The following is a 22990-nucleotide window of genomic DNA, read 5'->3' on the forward strand; positions in this document are numbered from 1 at the left end:
AACAAAGGCAACTGACTACTTACTTCAAACTGATGGCAACAAAAACCCAGTTATCTGCAAGACAAACTCTTCGGACTTTGGACTTCATGGCACCCTGCATCCTACTCATTCCATATGCAAGACTGCATATGAGGACACTTCAGTGGTATCTAAAAGGTTTATGGAGTCAACATTGTCACAGTCTGGAAACAATGATTCCTCTCATTCCCTACCTACAATAGGAGTTTCTATGGTGGACAAAGGCTTGTCACCAAAACATGGGATGGCCCATCACTCTACCCCCTGCCAACCAGACCTTAACAACAGACACATCAGATTATGCCTGGGGTGCCCACATGGCAGAAAGATGCATTCAGGGTATATGCACCCCAAAGCAAATGCATCTACATATCAACCAAAATGAGATGCTAGCTGCTCAAAATGCCCTGACAACCTTCAAGGACTTACTTCATCCAGGACAACTACTGATAAAGACGGACAACATCACGGTTATGTGGTATATAAACAAGCAGTGGGGCACGCACTCATACCCCTTTGCAGATTAGCCATGGCACTGTGAGAGACAGCTTTGGCTTTCCAAATACATCTTCAAAGTCAATTCCTGCCAGGAAAACAAAATACTCTGGCAGAAAATTTAAGCAGAAACCTTATGGACCCTCACGAGTGGAAACTAGATCCACAAGTCTTCAGCATGATAACAAAGAAATGGGGGAGCCCGGACATAGATCTATTTGCCTCTCCTCAATATTATCAATTGAAAAGATTCTGCACAAGGACTTATCACAGACAAGCATGGAAAGTGGACTCCCTATCCTTCATTTGGAAAAACCTATCAGTTTACGCCTTTCCTCCTCTGCCTCTTCTTCCCAAGTTCCTACTAAAAGTCAGACAAGAAAAATCAAAGATGATACTAATTGCCCCGGACTGGCCCCGCCAGTACTGGCACCCAGTCCTATGGAACTTGTCTCAGTACCCAGCTTGGACCTTACCTCAGAGACCTCAACTACTCTCCCAGCAAAACAATCAGATCCTGCACAATCATCTCCAGACACTGAACCTGGCAGCGTGGCTGATCATGTAGTTATACAAACAACACCTCTCAGTAAAGCTGTGATGGATGTCATTTTGGAAGCCAGAAGCCCTGGTACTAGAAAATCTTATGCTGATAAATGGAAGAGATTCTGTGCTTGGAATCAAGCACAAGGAACTGATAAAGCAGAACCAAATATTCCTCAGATATTACAATACTTGACGAGATGCTTGACAAAGGCCTATCTTTCTCATCATTTAAAATCCATGCCTCTGCCATTTCGGCTCATTACAATACTGAGCCACCAATCTTTACTCGTCCTTTACTAAAGCAGTATCTTAGAGCAGCCATAAATTTAAGGCCTCCTAGAATATCACCAATACCTGCATGGGACCTTAATTATGTGTTGGAAAAGCTCACCCTGCCTCCATTTGAACCAGCTGCTACTGCTGATATAAAGTTCTTATCATGGAAAACGGCTCTGCTGCTTGCAATTACTTCAGCAAGAAGAGTTTCAGAGCTACAGGCCTTCATGGCTGTGAAGCCTTTTATCATATTTTACCCAGACAGGGTGGCTCTGAGGACAAATCCTTCATTTATGCCTAAGGTGGTTTCCAGTGCAATGAGAAAACTTCACTGGTACCTAAAGAATCTTTGGTGTCATCACACTCAGCCTCTAGAGACCGCTCTCCCTCTGATCCCCTGTATAAGGGCCGAGTTTCTCTGGTGGCCAGGTGCCTGTGCCCAGAACAAAGGTCTTTTCTTCACCCTCCTCCCAACCGACGCCTCAGACGTAGTTTGCGGTGCTCACCTAGAAGGCAGGTGCACCCAAGGTCTTTGAGATGCCCAGCACCTTCCCTTACACATCAACCAGAAGGAAATGATGGCAGTACAAAAGGCTCTGACATCCTTCAAACCCCATCTCAAGCCAGGGGTTCTCCTTATCAAAACAGACAACACCACAGTAATGTGGTACATCAGCAAACAGGAAGGGACCCAATCTTACCCTTTGTGCAGGCTAGCCATGAACCTCTGGCTGACAGCCTCTTCCATGAGATTACACCTAATAGTCCAATACTTACCAGGGATCAATAACACCCTAGCAGACCACTTAAGCAGAAACTTCCCCCACGAATGGCAGCTCCACAGAAAAAAATCTTTTTACAAATCACTCACAAGTGGGGGACACCGGAGGTGGATCTCTTTGCTTCACATCTCAACCATCAGCTGAAAAAATTGTGTACCAGGGAGTATCACCAGCTAGCGTGGAAGGTGGATGCCTTGACCTTCCCCTGGAACACCCTGTTTGTGTACGCATTCCCTCCTTTCCCTCTTATTCCCAAGGTACTGATCAAAATAAAGGAGGAGAGACCAAAGTCCATCCTCATTGCTCCATATTTGCCCAGACAACATTGGTAGCCCTTACTGCGCAGCTTGACATTACAGCCTCCCAGGCAGCTTCCCCTGATCTCATACCTCTTGACTCAGGTGTGTGTGTGGGGGGGTGCTCCATCCAGATTTGCAGACTCTTAAACTATCAGCATGGCTAATACTCTAAAGGCAAACAAGGGGCCCCAGTTAAGCAAACAGGTCCTAGACATTATCACAGAGGCCAGAAGGCCCAGCACCAGAAAATCTTATGCAGGAAAATGGAAAAGATTCTGCTCATGGAGCCAGTCCAGAGGGGCAGTAGCTCACAACCTTGCATGCCTCTTATCCTGGACTACCTGGCAGAGCTACTTAATAGTCGCCTCTTCTATTAAAATCCATGCCTCAACCATTTCAGCTCATTTTGATACAGATTATCCCCTGTTCTCCCATCCTTTGATTAAACAATTCCTCAGAGGGGGCTTCTACTATCAGACCTCCCAGAAGGCCATCCACGCCAGTCTGGGACCTGAATTATGTTTTAGAAAAACTAACCTTACCACCCTTTGAACCTCCTGCTTCAGCAGAACTAAGATACCTCTCCTGGAAGACTGCTTTTCTCCTAGCTGTCACCTCAGCGAGAAGGGTCCAGAACTTCAGGTACTGATGGCCATTGAGCCCTTCATCATTTTTCATGCAGGCAGGGTCTCCCTGAGGACTAATCCCTCCTTTATGCCCAAAGTGGTATCTAGTGCGACTCTCAAGCAGGCCATACATCTAACTACCTTCTTTCCTAACCCTTAAAACAAGGGGGAAAGAATTTTGTACTCGCTAGACGTGCACAGATAGCTCAGATAGTATCTGGACCATACTAAACCCTTCAGGAAAACAGACAAACTACTTGTCAGCTTTGCCCCAGGGGCAGAGAGGAAGCCCATTTCCAAGCAAACCATTTCCAAATGGATCACACTGTATCCATTTCTGCTACAGATTACATGGGAACCCCCCCCCCCCAATCTGTATGAGCTTATTCCACTAGGGCAAACTCCACTTCCACAGCATTCGTCAATGGCTGTCACCTGGACTTACTGTCCATACCTTTACCAAGCATTACCACCTACCTCTATTTTCTAAGGCTAGGGCAGGGTTTGCTTCTGTAGCTCTGCAGGGCATGCTGACCCATGCCTAGGTCTCTTACTAATCTTAGCAGCCCTCTCCTCCCACAGGTGATGACTGCAGCAGTGAAACACGAAGAACATAGTACAGTTGTGTACACTTACCATAAATATAGATGTTGGAGTGTATTCACTGTTGTAGTCCTGGTTTCCCCTCCCTCCTTCCCCCTTATATCTTCTTTCTTTAGGGAGACATAAGCTACTCAAGGTGGCTTTTTGCCACCAGGACCACTTTACCATATTACTTGGGCTTCTGACTGGTTAGGGCATGAAAAACTGATGTAATGGCGTTGGCTGCCTTGCTTTATAGCACTGATGACCTGATGTCAGTCTGCAAGCGACAGCAGCCGATGCAGAAACATTTACTCTGGTATTCGGGCCGGCCGAGGGCCATCACTGCAGGGATGACCCACAGGTGATGACTGCAACAGTGAATACACTTGAACATCTACATTTATGGTAAGTGTACACAACTGTACTTTACTTTGCCCTAATCCCTCCACAGGGTCAATCACTGAGGGATGATCTAGTCCACAGTTGGCCCCCGTGTCTTCTGTATTGCTTTCCCCTCATACCCCTGATAATGACATTTATTCAGAAAGCCAGGTGAAAACCAGAGTAATCTTCATTGCCCCCCCTTTGGCCCCAGCAAGTTTGGTTCCCTTCCTCTGGCCTCTTCTAGTATATCTGCCCTGTTTACTGGACTGCCATCCAGATCTCCTGGGTCGCTCATCCAGGCAGCTTCACCTGCATCTAAAAACCTTGACACTAGCTTCATGGTTCCTACTAATGGTGGCTAGAGATGCCAGGTTATCTGCTTTGGTGGCTCACATTTTATCAGCTTCACAAAAGCCAGATACTAGAAAGGTTTGTCTTATCAAGTGGAAAAGGTTAACTGCCTGTGCATGTTCTAATAGAGTCGATCCCTTTTCAGCACCTGTTCCATGTGTTCTGGACTTCTTGTTAAAACTTTTCCAAAAAGCTTCTAGTTTTTCAACAGTCAGGGTTCAATTAGCTGGAATTTCCAAGTTCCACATTGGATACAATCAAACTCACATTGCTTCTCTAAAGATTTTAAAAGCTTTTCTGAAGGGAATCATCCTTTTAAGACCCCCCCCCCATTAGGGATCTAGATCCTCCTTTGGACATTACTGTCATGCTTCTTCAGGTCTCAACTCAAGCTCCTTTCAAACCTGCAGCCACAGCAGATTTAAAATGTCTTTCTTGGAAAATCCTTATGCCCTTGAATAGCCTTTGATTTCTGTCTGACATTGTGGCCACTTTTTAGTCCATCTTTTTAGGCTAGCCTCGTTATACTAATTGTTGAATATTTTTCTGATGAGCAGGCAAGCTCTATCTGTGGTATTTTGGGAGAGCATAAGGAATTATGGGTAAAGGAGGAATCAAAGCCCTGGATCCACATCTTCTAAAAGGTGCCAAAGTCAGATCTGATAACCCAAAGGTTGAACCAGATGAAAACAAGTCATCATGGGTTTGGCATTATGGCAAGTAGATAACTTTAGTTTCTTGGAAGGTGAGACAAAAATCCTGTACTTTAGATGCCTTGCACTTGTCTGGCTTTTAAAATTTTGGTGGGTCCTTACTACGCACCCTACCTTGAGTGTTCCGGAGCAGTTGGTTCTGCTTGTTTCATTTTTTTCTACAGGCTTTACAAAACCTATGGACAATCTCTGCCTCTCTATCTGAAGTCCCTTTGGCAAAAATAATTCCTCATCTGAGAAGACAGAAAATGACTCCTGTGATAGTGAGAAGGTGGAAGAGGAATTGGATCATTCTTACCATAGTTCTTCCTTAGGATATGACAGCTACATAGAAGACACTACTTCAGTACCTCACCCACACATGAAATCTCATGTGGAGAAGCTCTTTGTTGGATGAGAGAGTACTTGAAATGGAAGCAGAGGAAGACTTGGATATCCAGAAAAAGGTATTTTACTGTGTAGGGGGTACCTGTCCCTAAACATGTGGCTCTTCTTTCCTTTTTGGAGTATCCGGAGGTTGTTTTCCTTCTAGACTCTAAGAAGCTGAACACCCAACCCCGTGCCCAGAAGAAACCTAACAGATTCTATATAGCCTGGGAGTTCCTTAAGTTCCTTTGCAAGAATCCTGTGACAGATCTAACAATGATGTCTGTGGTTCCTAAGAAAGACTTCAAAATATAATTATATAATATAAATATATATATATATATATATATATATATATATATATATATATATATATATATATATATATATATATATAAATATATATGTGTGTGTATATATATATATATATATATATATATATATATATATATATATATATATATATATATATATATATATATATATATATATATATATATATATATATATTTATATATATATATATATATATATTTATATATATGTATGTATATATATATATATATATATATATATATATATATATATATATATATATATATATATATATATATATATGTGTGTGTGTGTGTGTATATATATATATATATATATATATATATATATATATATATATATATATATATATATATATATATATATATATAATATATATATATATATATATATATATATATATATATATATATATATATATATATATATATATATATGTATATATATATATATATATATATATATATATATATATATATTATATATATAAATATATATATATATATATATATATATATATATATATATACACACACACACACACACACACACACACACACACACACACACACACACACACACACACACACACACACACATAATTTAACATGGCACATTCATTCCCCTTCAACAGGGCAAGAGCCAGCTGTGAGTCACTGACATTAACGCAAATGTCTTTTTGTGTTCTTATTTAGGTCCCTAACAGCCTTTATTTCCTCTTATCCCCTACTCCTCTGTCATACAGGAAACAAGGGAGGAGAAGCTAGCGATACATTTGATAGTGCCTTTTTTTTTTTGCCCAGAAGCAGTAGTTCTCCCTCGTCATGAAAATTTCAAAGGGGAAACATTGCATGTTTCCCTCACAGCTGTACCTTCTATCCCAGAATAAGGGTGTCCTGATACATCTTAGCCTAGAGACTTTGCTCCTCACAACTTGGATGATTTGACTGCTTCTCTTCAGGCACAATTTCATTGAAGTTGTTTTTATACAGACTTGAGGTTTGAAACTATACCACTAGAAAATCCCACTTATGCAAAACAGAAGTTTTTCCTCTGGTGCCAAAAATGAATCCGAGGCCCATGTTTCTAATCCTGTAGTATTGAACTCATTAATGCCAATAGCACTGATTGCTCTGTGGTGTTAATCTTGCTGGTACTACTAGCTGCCTGGGGGCCTTGACCTTTTCATGCTGATAGTGCTGAAAACAGGCCACATACTATGCTTTTACTCACTGTAGCTTAATTATAGTACTGAATTCAGGGTACTTAGTGTCATGACTAAGCACATGAAATGAGAGGTAATCATTTCAGCTGGAAAATAAATGCAAACAACTGCTTCTGGTTTTCCTGTTGAAAAGATTATTTAACATTTTATTTTCTTTAATACAAATCTCCAGGCAGTTATGATCAAGTGTCTGGCAGACAGAAATGTCACAATCCATTATTTGACTTCTGGTTGGTATTAATGAATTAAGTGAGCTGTTTAATTCAGTGTAGCGTGTGTTTTCCATTAATATACATCTTTCGACCCTTACAGCCTGCCTTCTCTTTAACCCACTACTGGCATACATGCATCATATTAAACACTTTCTAAAAGTTGTGTGGGGGGGTTACTACATGACTTGGAAAATTGCTTTATTGTTGGTAGTCACTTCTAAAATAAGGTTGTCAGAATTTCAAGCTTTGCTGTGGAATGAACTACTTCTAGTCTTCCACAAGGACAGGATCATTTTGAGAACAAATCCCTCCTTTGTGCTAACATTGGTCACAAAGTGTTCCCTTCAGCCAAGCTATTCAGTTACCTGTTTTCTTTCTTAATACTGAAAACAGAGACAAGGATGCAGCAATATCTGAATGTGCACAGGCAACTAAGATTTTCCTTGCACAGAGCCAAGGGTATTAGACATTTCAATCAGTTGTATGTGTCCTTTGCAACAGGGAAGAAGCGAGGGACCATATCCAAACAGACAAATTCCAAATGGTTGCCTCTGACGTATTATTCCATTTTCTGTTGCATTTCCCTCTAGCTTCTCAGTTTGAGAGGTATAGGATCCCACAGCACTAGATGTATGGGTACCACTTTGGCTCTCATCAAGGCGGTGCCTACTCTGGTTGTCTTAGAAGCAGTTACATGGCCCTCTGTTCATACCCTCTCTAAGCACTACAAACATAGCACCTCTTCTGGGGCAAAAGTTGGGTTTGTTATGTCTATCCTGAATGATATGTTACAGTTTAGCCCTCCCATTCCGACCAGTTCCTTATCGTAATGAGCTCTGAGAATTTTCCCAGGAGTCAGGACTGTTACAGCAGTGATCTGAAAGGAGAACATTGTTCAGCTGTTCATGAACTTACTGTGATAACTGATGTTTGAAAAGATCATTGTTGGAGAACACTATCCCCCCTGTTGTGTTTTGATAGACTGGGCTAGGGTGGAGTGTTCTATGATATCCATCTTTCCTTTTCTCTCATGCAGGGCATCAGGCAGGCTTGTGTCAGAGTAGATTTGGTGAAATCTGCTTCCTTTAACTCTTGTCAGCTTAGAGTTTGAAGACCTTTCTCTATCTGGCTTCCTAAGGCAATTCCAAGACCTTGTTCTTTAGATTTCAGGGTAGATGCCTCTACATTTTCTGACAAGAAAGCTCTACAGTGGCATGGGCAGGGGTCTGTCTTACATTGAGACTGTTCTGACATCTGTGATGGTTGGACATCTGCCACGCCTATGGGGAATGGGGAAGGATGGGCTCTGAAAGTCAGACCAGATATTGGGACTTATCTGAAATCCCAATAGTCAGGACTACTGCAACATTAATCTACTCAAATATCTATCATTACGGTAAATTCTTGCACAGTTGTACCTTTGAGGAAGTGTGCTGACACAACTGTACTTTCATTTGTTTTTGACTTTCTGCTTAGTATACAATCTCTTGTTTTACATAATAGCACTACCTATTAAGTTTGTGATTACTCTCTGTTTAATATGTTGTTCCTTTACTTTTCAGTTGCTGGGTAGTCTTATCTCTGACTTTGTGGACACCTTTAGACCAACTGCAAGGATTAACTCCATTTGTGGTAAGTGCTTGTCAACTCATTTAAGAGGCAATAACATATTCTAGGTCTTTACAGAGGCTTGATTATAAAGGACAAAAAGATGTGTAAGAAATTCTTGACCTGACTTAAACTGTCTTCATTGAGCATGCTTACTGTAATTCTCTAACAAGATTGAGTGCCTGCATTGTAATATGGATCAGATGTTCATCGTGTTTCACTGTTGCAGTCATTACTCTTGGGTTATCCTGCTGGCAGGCTACCCTCAGTCAGCCAGAATTCCAAAGTCTAGGTCTGGCGTCGGTTGCTGTCGCCTCTTCCCTGACGTCAGTGCGCCAGGGGTAAAAAAGATGCAGCCAACGCCATTTTCGTCTGTCTTTCTTGCCGCACAGTGCCTGAAGCAAAAGCAGTTCGCAAGTGCCGGTCAGTCGACTCTGAGATTTTCAAATCTGAATTTCAGAACCAAAGCTAAGTACCCCATTGTGGAAACTTTTTTCTTGCTCCAGACCAATGTCAGAAAAAGTTAACAATTGTATTTCTTGTGGGAAGCAAGTACCTCATAAGGATTTTCACTCTTACTGTATTCCTTGCCTAGGCCCTGATCACAACGTTGCTAGCTGTCAGTTTTGTGCATGATTTAACCAACACACTATTAAGCGTCTGTTCGATTTTGCATTTCATTACTTTGACCAAATATTTAATTATATAATGCCGTCGGAACAGCCGACGACCGGAGTTTACAAAAAATGCAAGGACAAGAAAAAGGATAGGCATCCGAGGTCCAAAACCGATGACGAGGCCTCTGCTAGGACAGTCACAGGTTTGCCGGTTCTCAGTGAGGCGCTTTCGCAGCCCCTTGCGCCCGCTACCTCACAGCCACATGCCGCTTCTGACTTCCACGTGGAGCCGACTGGGCCTCTGGATACTCAAGGTATTTGCACTTGGAAATCATTCCCTCAGATGGGTCCAGAGCCGTTGAGCAGGCATCGGCTTCTGAGGGTGTCTTCAGACCTACACAACTATATATTAAGCCATCTTCGGCTTCAAAGACCAACACTAAAGCAGCTCTAAAGACAAAGAAACAAGTACAGCATTCTCCTACTCGGTCTACCATGCCTAAAAAACAGATGCTCAAAATGGCCGAAGACCTAATTACTTCGATCAGGGGCTCCCATCCCCAGCCTGATAAGAGGCCTAGGCAAGAGACAGAGTATTATTCTTCTGATCAGGTTTTTATTTCCTCTGATTCCTCTTCTGAACAGGATTATTCCATGCTTCCCTATGAGGATTCTGATGCTGAAGAATCCATTCCTTCAGCCTCTCCTCCTGAGGATTATTCTTTTGGGGAAACCCTGCATACCATGAGGGAGCATTTCCACTAGGAGAGCCAAGATTATTCTGAATGTAAGAAAAGGCTGAGAGACTTTCTGCTACTTCCTCAGCACAGACCCCTTGCTATTCCACCTGTTTTAGACATTGTAGATGATGTATTTTCAGAGTCCGGCCTGTCCCCTGACTCTTTACCCCCTGCACCTGCTAAGCCAGACAGATACTACAGGGTTCCAGATTCTCATAAATTCCTATATAAAAACCCTGCTGCTGATCCAGAAACTATATCTCAGGGTCCCAAAGGGGTTAAAGCCTCCACTGCAAAAAACCCTGTCCCCTCTGATAGGGATTCTAGGGCTCTAGACAGATGGGGGAAAAAGTATACACTTCTGCTACCTTGGCTGTAAGGGCTTTAAATTGTCAGTTTCATATGCTTAAATATCAGCAATATTTAATGTCACTGCTTAAACAGAAATTGTTGACAAATACTGAATATTCCGAGAACAAGGAATTGCAGGATTTATTGCATGCAGCTGAACAAATGGGAAAGCATACTTTGCAATGTGGTTATGATTCACTGGCGGCCTCGTGCAGGGCCACTGTCACAAGTTCTGTTATTAGAAGGCATACTTGGTTAAAGGAACAGAATCTGCCTGATCATGTTAAAGCAAAATTATTAGATGGGCCATTGCAGCATGATACTTTGTTTGGTACTAAAACAGAAGATGTTTTGAAAAAAAAATGGAAGATAAAGCAAAATCCATGCAGACAGTCAAGGATTTCTTACAGGTACAGCCACCCAGGTTTAGCAGGAACTGGCCTTCTAAACATTGGTCCTTTCCAGTGTCAGACAGACCACAAAGAGGCAGATACAGGTGTCCCAGAGGCAGATCTCAGCCCCAAGGCTCATACAGGCCTAAACAATTGGATGCTTGTAGCTCCAAAAGCGGAGAAGACAAATCACAACCTTACAGGAAACAGTCCCAATGACTTTCCTCTGCCAGATCCAAGCACTTTTCTTTTGGCAGCCCCCTTAGGGGGAAAACTAGCACTTTTTTCATCAAATTGGCAAATGATTACCCAAGACAAATGGGTCCTGAACATAGTGTCCCAAGGCTACAGGTTCAATTTTCACACTCTACCAAGGTCAAAAGGTATGCCAGACCTGCCACACAATCAATGGGCAGAGGCACAAAAACAAATTACAGCCCTCATGGACATGAGGGCCATTCAGCAAGTACCACAACAAGAGCAGGGGCAAGGATTTTACTCCAGACTGTTCCTAGTATCCAGAAAGGACAAAACCTGGAGACCAATACTGGACCTGTCTATACTAAATACGTTTCTGGAAGTTCCAAAATTCAAGATGTTGACTCTACAGCAGCTACTGCCCATGCTGGGCAAGAAGGCTTGGCTCGTAACTTTGGACCTAAAAGAGGCATAGCTGCATGTCCCAATCAGACAATCTTGCAGAAGATACCTCATATTCATAGCTGGCTCAATGCATTACCAATTCTCTGCACTGCCCTTTGGCTTATCTACTGTGCCCAGGGTCTTCACAAAGTGCCTGGAACCAGTAATTGCATTTTGCAGACAAAGAGGAATTCAAATATATCCCTACTTAGACGACTGCCTAATTCAAGCAGAGAACAAAGACATTCTTCTAAAGCATCTGGCATTTGTAAAAAGATTATTCATTGGCCTAGGGTACACAGTAAATGAAAAGAAAGCTAAACAAGTGCCCTCTCAAGAGATAATATGCCTGGGTGCAAGCTTAAATACAACTGCCCAGATGGCTTATCTCATGCCAGACAAACAAAAGCAACTGACTTCTTACTTCAAGAAATTGGCAACAAAAACCCACTTATCTGTAAGGAAAATCCTGCAGGCCCTGGGTTTCATGGCATCCTGCATTCTACTAATTCCATATGCCAGACTGCATATGAGGAAACTACAATGGTATCTAAAAAGTGTTTGGACTCAGCATTGCCACAGCCTGGAGACAGTAATTGCACTCATTCCCTGCCTGCAATAGGAGTTTCGATGGTGGGCAGAAGCCTGTCACCACAACAAGGGTCTGCCATTCAGTTTACCCACAACCAGACAGACACTGACAACGGATGCATCAGATTATGCCTGGGGGGCCCATATGGCAGGAAAATGTATTCAGGGCACATGGCCTGCAAACCAGATGCATCTTCACATCAATCAAAAAGAGATGCTAGCTGATCATAATGCCCTGACAGCTTTCAAGGACCTACTTCATCCAGGACAACTACTCATAAAGACAGAAAATACTACGGTCATGTGGTACATAAACAAAGAGGGAGGTACCCATTCCTACCCTCTCTGCAGACAAGCAATGACCTTATGGGACACAGCATTGGCTTTTCAAATTCACCTGCAAGCACAATTCCTGCCAGGAAAAACAAATACTCTGGCAGACGAACTAAGCAGAAACCTCATGGATCCCCACGAATGGAAACTGGATCCACAAGTCTTCAGCATGGTAATAAGGAAATGGGGATGCCCAGACATAGATCTATTTGTCTCCCCTCACAACTGCCAATTGCAGAGATTTTGCACAAGGACTTATCACAAGCAAGCATGGAAAGTGGACGCCCTATCCTTCAGCTGGAAAAATCTAACTGTATATGCTTTCCTCCACTGCCTCTCCTTCCCAGGGTACTCCTAAAGGTCAGACAAGGGAAGCCAAAAATTATACTGATTGCACCAGACTGGCCACGCCAGCACTGGTACCCAGTCCTAAAGAGCTTGTCTCAAGGTCCAGCATGGATATTGCCTCAAACTTCTCACTTGCTGACCCAACAAAACAGTCAGATCCTGCACAGCCAAATCAGGGCCTTAAATCTGGCAGCATGGCGGGTGATGTAACCATTCAGAACACTCCTCTTTCAAAAGCTGTTATGGATGTTATCTTGGAGGCCAGGAGGCCCAGTACCAGAAAATCTTATGCAGAAAAATGGAAGAGATTCTGTGCTTGGAACCAGGAACAAGGCATTGACACTTGTGTACCAAATATACCTCAGATTTTACAATACCTAACTGAGATGCTGAACAAAGGCCTTTCTTTCTCATCAGTTAAGATTCATGCCTCTGCCATTTCAGCCCATTACAGTATGGAACCACGTATCTTTTCTCATCCTTTAATAAGGCAGTACCTCAGAGGAGCCAAAAACATTAGGCCTCCAAGGAGAGCACCAATTCCGGCCTGGGACCTAAATTATGTTTTGGAAAAACTCACACTGCCTCCCTTCGAGCCAGCTTCAACAGCAGATATAACATTTTTATCCTGGGAAACAGCTGTACTCCTAGCAATAACATCTGCAAGGCGAGTCTTGGAGTTTCAAGCACTCATGGCTGTGGAACCTTTTATCATTTTTCATCTAGACAGGGTTTCTCTGAAGACAAACCCTACATTCATGCCTAAGGTGGTATCCAGTGTTACATTTGGCCTCCATCCCAACTTACAGGGGAGGTGAGAAAAAAAGATTAATTCTGGACACACATTACATTCAGTTAATTCTACTTGCACAGGAACTAAAAGCTTTCAGAAAATCTTTCACAAAGCAGTGCAACTTTGTCTGCAGGATCACAAAAAGGCTATCTCAAAAAAACTAACAATTTTCTAAATGATAGGCCATTGCATCCCTTTCTGCTATTTTCAATATGCAGCAAATCAGTGCCTTAGGGCATTAGGCCTCATTCCACCAGCAGCACAGCAGCCTTCCAGCCTTCCTCAGAGGAGTACCAACCAAAGATATCTGCTTGCTGTTCTCAGTGAGTTCAGTGCACACTTTCACCTACCACTTACTACCTCTTAAGTCCAGAGCAGGCTTAGTTTCTGCACTGCAGTTCTGCAGGGCCTCATAGCCTCCTAATCCTATTTAGCCCAGTCACCCATCCTCAGATTTGGGATTCAACCCAAGAGTAATGACTGCAACAGTGAAACACGATGAACATAGTACAGTTGTGTACCTAGCATAAATGTAGATGTTCCAGTGTATTCACTGTTGCAGTCCAGGTTACCCACCCACCATCCCCCTTCTCTTTGCTGGGACTTTTCTGTATTTCACTGTCCTATACAACCTGTTTGGTGTATTTGCTTGTAGACGAAGGGAATGTTATTTTTGTGCATGTATTTTTATTGGCATATTTTTTCAGCCTGCCAATTTGGGGGCACCTGACATCTGGGGCAAGATAAACTGAAGAAAATGGGTTTGGCTGCATCTTTTATACCCCTGGCACACTGATGTCAGGGAAGAGGCGACAGCAACCGACGCTGGACCTAGACTTTGGAATTCTGGCCGACTGAGGGTAGCCTGCCAGCAGGATAACCCAAGAGTAATGACTGCAACAGTGAATACACTCAAACATCTACATATATGGTAGGTACACAACTGTACTTTTTACTTCCTCTGCAGTTTTTCATCCTTTATGGTTGCCAGTAATCGTCATTCTTCACTGGTGCTACGAGTGAATTAAGCATTTGATAAAGTTTTCACACTTCAGCTTTTCTCTTGCGGTTTAGGGTATTTCAGTGCATTTAGCATTCATTTTCTGCTTCATTATGCAGGGGGTACCCCAGTGGACATTTTACACAGGTGCATCAAGGGATCCTCTATTTTTCTCCCGTTTGTCCTAAATTTGGTGTGATAACGCACACAGCCATAAAAAAAAATTATATTGTTTGCAAACTATTGCCAGTGTAAAAGTTAATAGAAGAGGCAACATATTGTGAGCAGCATGGTTTAAATTAATAAAAAACACTTGCTTGAGAAGCATTGAAACATGGTGCAGTTTCATTTCATCATCATAAAACTCTTAGGCCTCTCTCCAGTCTTGGTGCATGTCTGAAGTAATAAATTTAAGTAGGAGGTGGTGGGTGTGAATCACTGCACCTTGAAGTGCAGGGAAGGCATGAACCACCTTTAAAAACTCTTTTAAGGTTTACCATATTTTTTCTGTGTGTTGAATGTCTTCATGAATGTGCAGAATGAAATGGGCACACCACATGAAACCATAGGTCCATCTCTGCACCACCCCATATGTGAGTTGTGTTCTCGTACTGCCTAAATGTCATTCTGTATCTGGGGTTGCTCAGTTATGGGAGTAAGGAATTTTATTTTCAGCGAAAAAAAATATAGTTTGTTTCTTTCCATTTGATGTATTCATATTTTGTTTTTGTATTTTCATATGCCTTCTTTATAATTTTGGGATTTTGAGTTTCATTCTTTTAAATTTCAGTATTTTGTAGTTTTCTGGATTTGAGTTTCAGTTACTTAAGCTTTGTCTTTACAAATGTGAGCCATCCTTCACACACATTTGTGCCCATGATAATAAAAAAAACAAAAACTTTTTGCTCAACAGACTTCTTTATGCAAGACCCACTCCTTAGCTCTGTAACACCACATTTTGCACAAAAGATGTCTGTTACTTCTAGCTCTATGACCCACTCATATTCCCACAGAGTCCATCAGGTCTGTCTATCATGCACCTTTAGTATCAAAATACAGCAGGTCAGGCAACCTTAGAGTTAATGGAAAATGGCCAACAAATCTATGCTCTGAGCACATCACTCTGAAGGAGATAATGGGCACTAATCCAGGTCCTGCAGCTCTTTCCCACACTTTAAATCCAGGTCCTCTAAGAGAACTCACAGACAACACAACTGTAATGTGTTACATGAACAAGTGCAGTGGAGCATCCTACCAGCTGTGCAAACTGGCTCTTGGCATGGGAGCAGGCCACAGCAGATAGCCTAGTATCAACCTATGAACCTATACCTACTATACAAAGGCATAGTCAACTAATCTAAAAGGGTGGCGAAAGCCAAACATACTCTGGCTAGGCTTATAAATGCCCTAGGGCAGATTGCCTAGTATCAGCCTATGAACTTATGAAAAAAACAAACCTCTTCCTCCAAGTGGTTTACATTCTCTCACAGGACAAAGTCTTGGCAGATCTTCTAAGCAGATCAAGAGAAGATCCCCACAAATGGATGCTGAGCAGGGAGATATTAATAGTCCACGAATGGGTAGATCTGTTTGCATCCTTTGACAACAGACAAGCAACTTCCTCTTTTTCGCATCAGGACATACTGTCCACAAGCTGAGAAAAAAGGATGCAGTGCCTCTTGAGTTTTTTATGCCTTCCCTACATCACTGCTTCTTCCCAATGTCTTAAGATCCAAAGAGACCACTCAAAAATCTTACTTGTGACTCCCTTTTGGCCAAGACAACATTTAGCCAATGGCTATCACTACAGCTTACCCTTCACAGTGGACTTTCTTCCACAACAGAAGGCACATTGCTACACCATACCCTGTAATCCCTCAACCCAACATTATGGATAATAGAATTCTGATCTCTTTTACATGACATTTTCCTGAGGATGTTCTACAAGAGGCAAGGAGACCTACTACCAGGAAACCTTGCACAGCTTAACAGGAAAGATGTATAGTATCTGATGCATTACTAAAAAACAGGGCCCAGTACAGTCAAATACCCCAGTGGTCCACTCTTATTTGTATGAGCTGTTGAAATCTAGCCTTGCATAACTATATATTAAGGCACACATTTTGGTTATATCGGCTTTCCTACCTTTGGATCTTCCTCTTCTGTCCAGATTAGAGGTAATACAGTTGTTAAAAGTGTATTCCACGTAAAACGTCCAAGGAAGGTTATCTTGCCTGCTTGGGACCTCAGTTTTGTGCTGGGAAAACTCACCCTCCCTCCTTTTGAACCAGCAGTCTCTGCTTTTCTCTAATTGTTTACTTAGAAAGTCATTCTTCTGGTAGCTCTTACCTCAGCTAGGTGAGTCTCCAGTCCACAGGCCCTTATGACAACCCGCCTTATTTTTGATAAGGGCAAAGTATGTTTGAGGGCCAATCCCTCCTTTACGCCCGAAATAGTAAATGAACTCTCAGACCATATATCTTCCCACCTTCTTCCCAAATACTCAGAGTAAGGGACAAAAGGATTCATCATTTTCTCGATGTGCATGGACAACTCAGATTCTCCGTCGGTAAGACTAAGGATATTGGCAAGTCTGACCAACTGTTTCACATTCCAAGTTAAGGAACCCAGTTTCTAAGCAAGTTAATGCTAAATGGATTTCTAAACCCATTACTTTTTGCTACACTCAGTATAGCAAATCTTCACCTTCTCCAGCAAAAGTACATTCTGCTAGAGCAGTGGCCTCATCTGGAGCCTTTTTGCAAGGGGATTGACTAGAACAATTCTAGCAGCAGCCGCTTGGTCTTCTGTACATACCATTGCCAAGTCCTTTCTGGATTACTAGTTAGTTCTCCTACTTCTCATTCAGCCACCCTTCACACATCACTTCCAGAACTCCACTGGAGGAAATGAGTTTGCAGTGCAACTTCCAATGAGTGGAGCCTAAGCTTTTTGATAGAATCAAATTATGTCCTTACATTTTAAACAAGTATTCATATCTCTGGAACTAGGGGGTTACTAAAGAAGTGTAAATGGCAAACTCTGCAGCATAAACTATTGCTTAGGTTTTAGGTCTTAAACTGGATTTTATAAGTACTAGTAAATACAGTAAGTACCCTTTAAGTTTGTAGTATTTTCTAAGCAACTTGCAGTATCTCAGCAAGCATTCAAGTTACTTGCATACTGTTGACAGCATTTTATTCATCCAGCTGTGAGCTTTAATATGAGACTAAGCAGATGTTCTTCGTGGTTCACTGTTGCAGTCATTACATTTGGGTTATCTGCTTGCAGGTAGCCCTAAGTCGGCATGATTAACAGTCTTGGGTCCTGCATCAATTGCTGTCCCTTCTTCCATGACATCAGATCGTCAGGGGTGTAAAGTATGCAGCCGACGCCATTACATCATTTTTTCTTGCCGTGCAGTGCCCAAAGCAGAAGCACTTCGCAAGTGCCAGTCGGCCGACTCCTGAAATTTTCATTTTCGAGTTTCAGAACCAAAGTCTTCAACTAAAGCTAAGTGCCCCATTGGGGAAACTTTTTCTTGCTCCTTACCGATGTCAGTAAAAGTTAATAATTGCATTACTTGTGGAAAGCAAATACCACATAAAGATTTTAATTCGTACTGTATTCCTTGCCTAGGCCCTGACCTCAACGTACCTTGCAGTCGGTTTTGTGCTTTATTTAATCAGCACACTATCCGTCGTTGGTATATTTTCGTCTCTAAATATTTCAGTTCTCGGTTTAATTATCCAGAAATGCCGTCGGTTAGCCATCCGACTACGGGGATTCTGAAAAAACGCAAAGATAAAGACAGAAACAGGCAGCCGAGGTCCAAAACTGCCGACGACACTTCTCCTATGCCAGTCGCCAGTTCGCTGGTACTCAGTGAGGCGCTTTCGCAGCCCCTAATACCCGCTACTTCTGATTCGCAGGCCTCTACTGAGACCCATTCGGAGTCCGTTATGCCGCGAGATGCTTCAACTATGGAACCCGTGGATGTCTGTACCTTGGATGGGTCCGGAACCGCTGTGCAGGCACCGGCTTCTGAGGGTGTATTCAGGGGACTTGCATATTGAATCGGCGCCTCCTTCTTTACTTAGACCTAAATCTTGATCCATGCCTAAAATACCGATGCCCAGGTCACATGCTCAGGCCTCTATGCCTAAAAAACAAATGAGAAGAATGGCTGAAGATCTAATAATTCTAATCAGGGGTAGCCAACCCCCCCCCCCCCTACACCCTTCTAAGAGGCCTAGGACTGAAGTTGATTATGAATCTTCTGATCAGGATTCTGTTTTTTCTGATTATTCTGGTGATCTGAATTTGCCCTTATCTACTTATGAAGATTCTAATGCAGAGGACTCCATTCCCTCTGCTTCCCCTCCTGAGGATTTTTCTTTTGGGGAAACGTTACATACTCTAAGAGAGCATTTCCACTGGGAAAGCCAGGATTTTTCTGATTCAAAAAAGAGGCTTAGGGATTTCCTTCTCCTACCTCAGCATAGGCCTTTAGCTATTCCTCCTGTACTAGACATTGTTGATGATGCTTTTTCAGAATCTAGTTTGGCCCCTGATTCCCTGCCTCCTGCTCCCAGAAAACCTGTCAGATACTACAAGGTCCCTGAGCCCACAAGTTCCTTTTTAAATATCCTATTGCAGATCCAGAGACTATTTCACAGGGGCCCAAGGGCATTAAGGCTTCTACTGCTAAAAATCCTACCCCTTCTGATAGAGACTCCAGGGTGCTGAATAAATGGGGTAAGAAGGTTTACACTTCTGCAACCTTGGCCATTAGGGCTTTAAACTGCCACTTTCGTATGTTAAAGTATCAGCAACATGTTATTGGACTGCTTAAACAGAAAATGATGTTGATTCCTGACTGTATGGAAAATAAAGAATTACAGGATTTAATGCATTCTGCTGAACAAGTTGAAAAACATACTTTGCAATGTGGTTTTGATTCATTAGAGGCCTCTTGCAGGGCTGCTATTACTGGGTCTGTGCTCAGAAGGCATGCTTGGCTTAAGGAGCAATCTTTGCCTGATCATGTTAAAGCTAAATTGTTGGATGCTCCTTTAAATCAGGACCGCCTGTTTGGCAACAAGGCTGAGGAAGTTCTTAAAAAGATGGAAGATAAAGCTAAATCTATGCAAACTGTTAAAGATTTCTTACAAGTTTAGCCTAGATTTAGTAGGCACTGGCCCTCTAAGAATTGGTCTTTTCCAGCCCCTTCCAGGTCTTCTCAAGCAAACCCAGATAAAGCAAAAACCCCAGGTTTCAGTCCCAGGGGACACACAGAACTAAGCAGTGGGAGGCCTCCATTTCCAAATCTGGGAATAATAAGACTCCCCCCTATCAGTAAACTGTCTCAATGACTTCCTTTTAAAATTTCCAAGCACTTATCAACTGACTGCCCCTTTGGGGGGAAAGATTGCTCTTCATGCAAAGAATTGGGAACTCGTTACCCAGGACAAATGGGTTTTAAATATAGTGTCCCAGGGATACAGATTTCACTTCCACATGTTGTCAACACCAAGCGGGTAGCCGGACTTACCCCCAAATCAGTGGGCAGAGGCCCAAAAACAAGTACTTTCTATCTTAAGCATGGGGGCTATTCAACTGGTACCAGAAAAGGAAAATGTTTCTATTCGAGACTTTTTCTGGTACCCAGAAAAGACAGTTCATAGCTTCCTATCCTGGACCTGTCTATTCTAAACACCTTTTTGGAGATTCCAAAATTCAAGATGCTGACTCTTCACCAGTTGCTTCCTATGCTAGGCAAAGATGCCTGGTTGACAACACTAGATTTAAAAGAAGCATACCTGCACACCCCAATCAGGGAATCTTGCAGAAGATACCTAGGCTTCAAAGCAGGCTACACGCACTATTAGTTCTCTGCACTGCCCTTTGACTTATCTACTGTGTGCCCAGGGTATTCATAAAGTGCCTAGCAACAGTTATTGTATTTTGCAGGCAAAGAAATATTCAAATATACCCATACCTGGACGATTGTCTAATTCAGGCAGAAAGCCAGGACATACTTTTGAATCATCTGACCTTTGTAAAAAGGGTTCTAACTTGTCTGGGGTACACCATAAATGAAAATAAATCACAACTGGTACCCTGTCAACAAGTTATATTCCTGGGAGCAAGCTTGAATACAACTTCCTAGATGGCTTACCTCATGCCAGAGAAACAAATTCATTTGACAACCTACTTCAAACAAGTGGCCACAAAAGCCCTAATATCTGCAAGACAAAAACTGCAGGCCTTGGGGTTCATGGCCTCCTGTATTCTTCTAATTCCATATGCAAGACTGCATATGAGGAAACTACAGTGGTATCTAAAAAGCCTATGATGTCAACATTCTCAGGACCTAGAAACAATGATTCCTATCATACCTTGCCTACTCCTAGAGTTCTTTTGGTGGGCAGAGGCCTGCCACCAAAACAAGGGACTACCTTTCACATCACCCCCTGCTGCCCAAACCCTAACAACAGATGCATCAGACTATGCATGGGGGGCTCACCTGGCACGGAAGTGCATTCAGGGCAAATTGAACCCAAGTCAAGTGCACCTGCATATCAATCAAAAATAAATGTTAGCTGTACAGAATGCTCTGACAGCCTTCAAGGACCACATTCTTCCAGGACAACTAATGGTAAAGATGGACAACACCACTGTTCTGTGGTACATAAGCAAGAAGGGGGGTACACATTCATACCCCCTCTGCAGACTAGCCATGGCATTGTGGAACACAGCCTTAAGCTACCAAGTGCAACCTACAAGCTCAGGAAAATTAAATACACTGGCAGACGGACGAAGCAGAAGCATGGACCCACACGAGTGGAAACTGGAACCAAGGACTTTCAACATGTTGACAAACAAATGGGGGAGCCAGATATTGACCTGTTTGCCTCTCCCCAGAACTACCAATTGGACAAATTTTGCACAAGGACTCCCCACAAACAAGCCTGGAAAGTGGATGCTCTGACCTTCAGCTGGAAAATCCTATAAGTCTATGCCTTCTCCCCTCTGCCCTCCAAAGTAACTGTATTTAGAACACAACCTAGAGCTGATTATTGAATTTCCTGCCTGCACTTATTTTTAAATTTTTTTTTTCTTAAAACTTGCATTTTATCTGTCTCTGGCCTAGCACTCAAGTGTGGGGTCATTTACTGCACTGTTCTAACTTGTTGATACCTGTTAACCTCTGCTTTCCTTAAAAAAAACAAAAAAAATCTTGCTTTTTTCCCACTTTTCTGAGATTTAAAAAAGTTCAGTTACAGATTTGCTGTTCTGAACTGTTTGTAATTTTCTTGGAGGCCATTGTTTGCTTGGGCTAAAGGGAAGTCTCTGTGTTCATCAGTGGCAATGATAAACATTGAGCAGCATGCCTGCCCCTGTGGGAGTGGTTACTGCCTTGAAACTGTAGTTTTATTTGGCCATTTTGGGTCAATTCCTAACTCCTTGATCTCCCTCTCTTAAAACCCTCTTTTGCTTGTTTTTGTGCATAGCGCAACATCGGGCAGCGCCACCTAATTGGGTTTAAACGATTCCTGGCTCCACAAAGTCTGCTCTTCACTTTTTCCCTTAGAACTGCTCTATCTCTCAAAGTAAATACCATATTCTCATTCTAAGGCTCCTCACTGGTCCAAATAAGTAATTTTACAAGTTAGCACTAATAAACCATAAGCACTACTTACTCTTATACTCTCTATGATTACCTTGTCCCCTATTGGTCCGTTTTAATTCAGTTCCCTATATTACTCTAGCATGTCCAAAGGTCAGTCAATGGTTTCCACTCCAGTCCAGCTGGTGACTCTGGGAATTTTGAGGCAATGTTACAACTGTCTCATGTACACGGACAACCCTCTCCTCCTCCAAACCGGTTCCAATATATGTAAGAGATGCAACCATATTGCCAAACTGGAGGCTGAGCTCTGCCATCTCAAAACTGGTGTAACCAGTCAGGAGAAGAAGGTAACCTCACACAACACAATTCCAGTATCACATAGTCCCACCACAACAGCGAACCAAACACATAAAAACACAAAAACATACTCGGAGGCTTTAAATATAAATCTACCCAAGCAACGGAGACCTCCAAAGCAGACATCCAAGCAAACGCTACCCCAAAACAAAACACGTACAACACACAGCACACAAAGTCAGTGTGCCAAGCAGTCACAGCCCTTAAGGCTGAATAACACACCTGATACTCTTGTAATAGGTGACTCTATTGTCAGACACACTGACGTCCCGCTCACCAGGCTGAATAAAGAGAAGGTCACAGTGAGCTGCCTGTTGGGCGCTAGGATCTGCCACATAACGTAAGCACTCAGGTCACTCCAAAGCAAA

General features: G+C 42.4%; 1 protein-coding gene across 1 annotated transcript in view; it reads left to right on the top strand.

Moving 5' to 3' along the window:
• Positions 1-8043: 8043 nt before the first annotated feature.
• The window catches only part of MED23 (mediator complex subunit 23), a 1483999-nt gene continuing 1469052 nt past the window's right edge, over positions 8044-22990 (top strand). The window contains exons 1-2 of the mRNA XM_044067991.1: positions 8044-8142; positions 8777-8846. Coding sequence (XP_043923926.1) covers positions 8044-8142; positions 8777-8846 — 169 coding nt within the window. The remainder of the gene's footprint in view (positions 8143-8776; positions 8847-22990) is intronic.

The sequence above is a fragment of the Protopterus annectens genome, chromosome 1.part0, assembly GCF_019279795.1.
Source record: "Protopterus annectens isolate FY-2018-M chromosome 1.part0, PAN1.0, whole genome shotgun sequence".
NCBI classification, from domain to species: Eukaryota; Metazoa; Chordata; order Ceratodontiformes; family Protopteridae; genus Protopterus; species Protopterus annectens.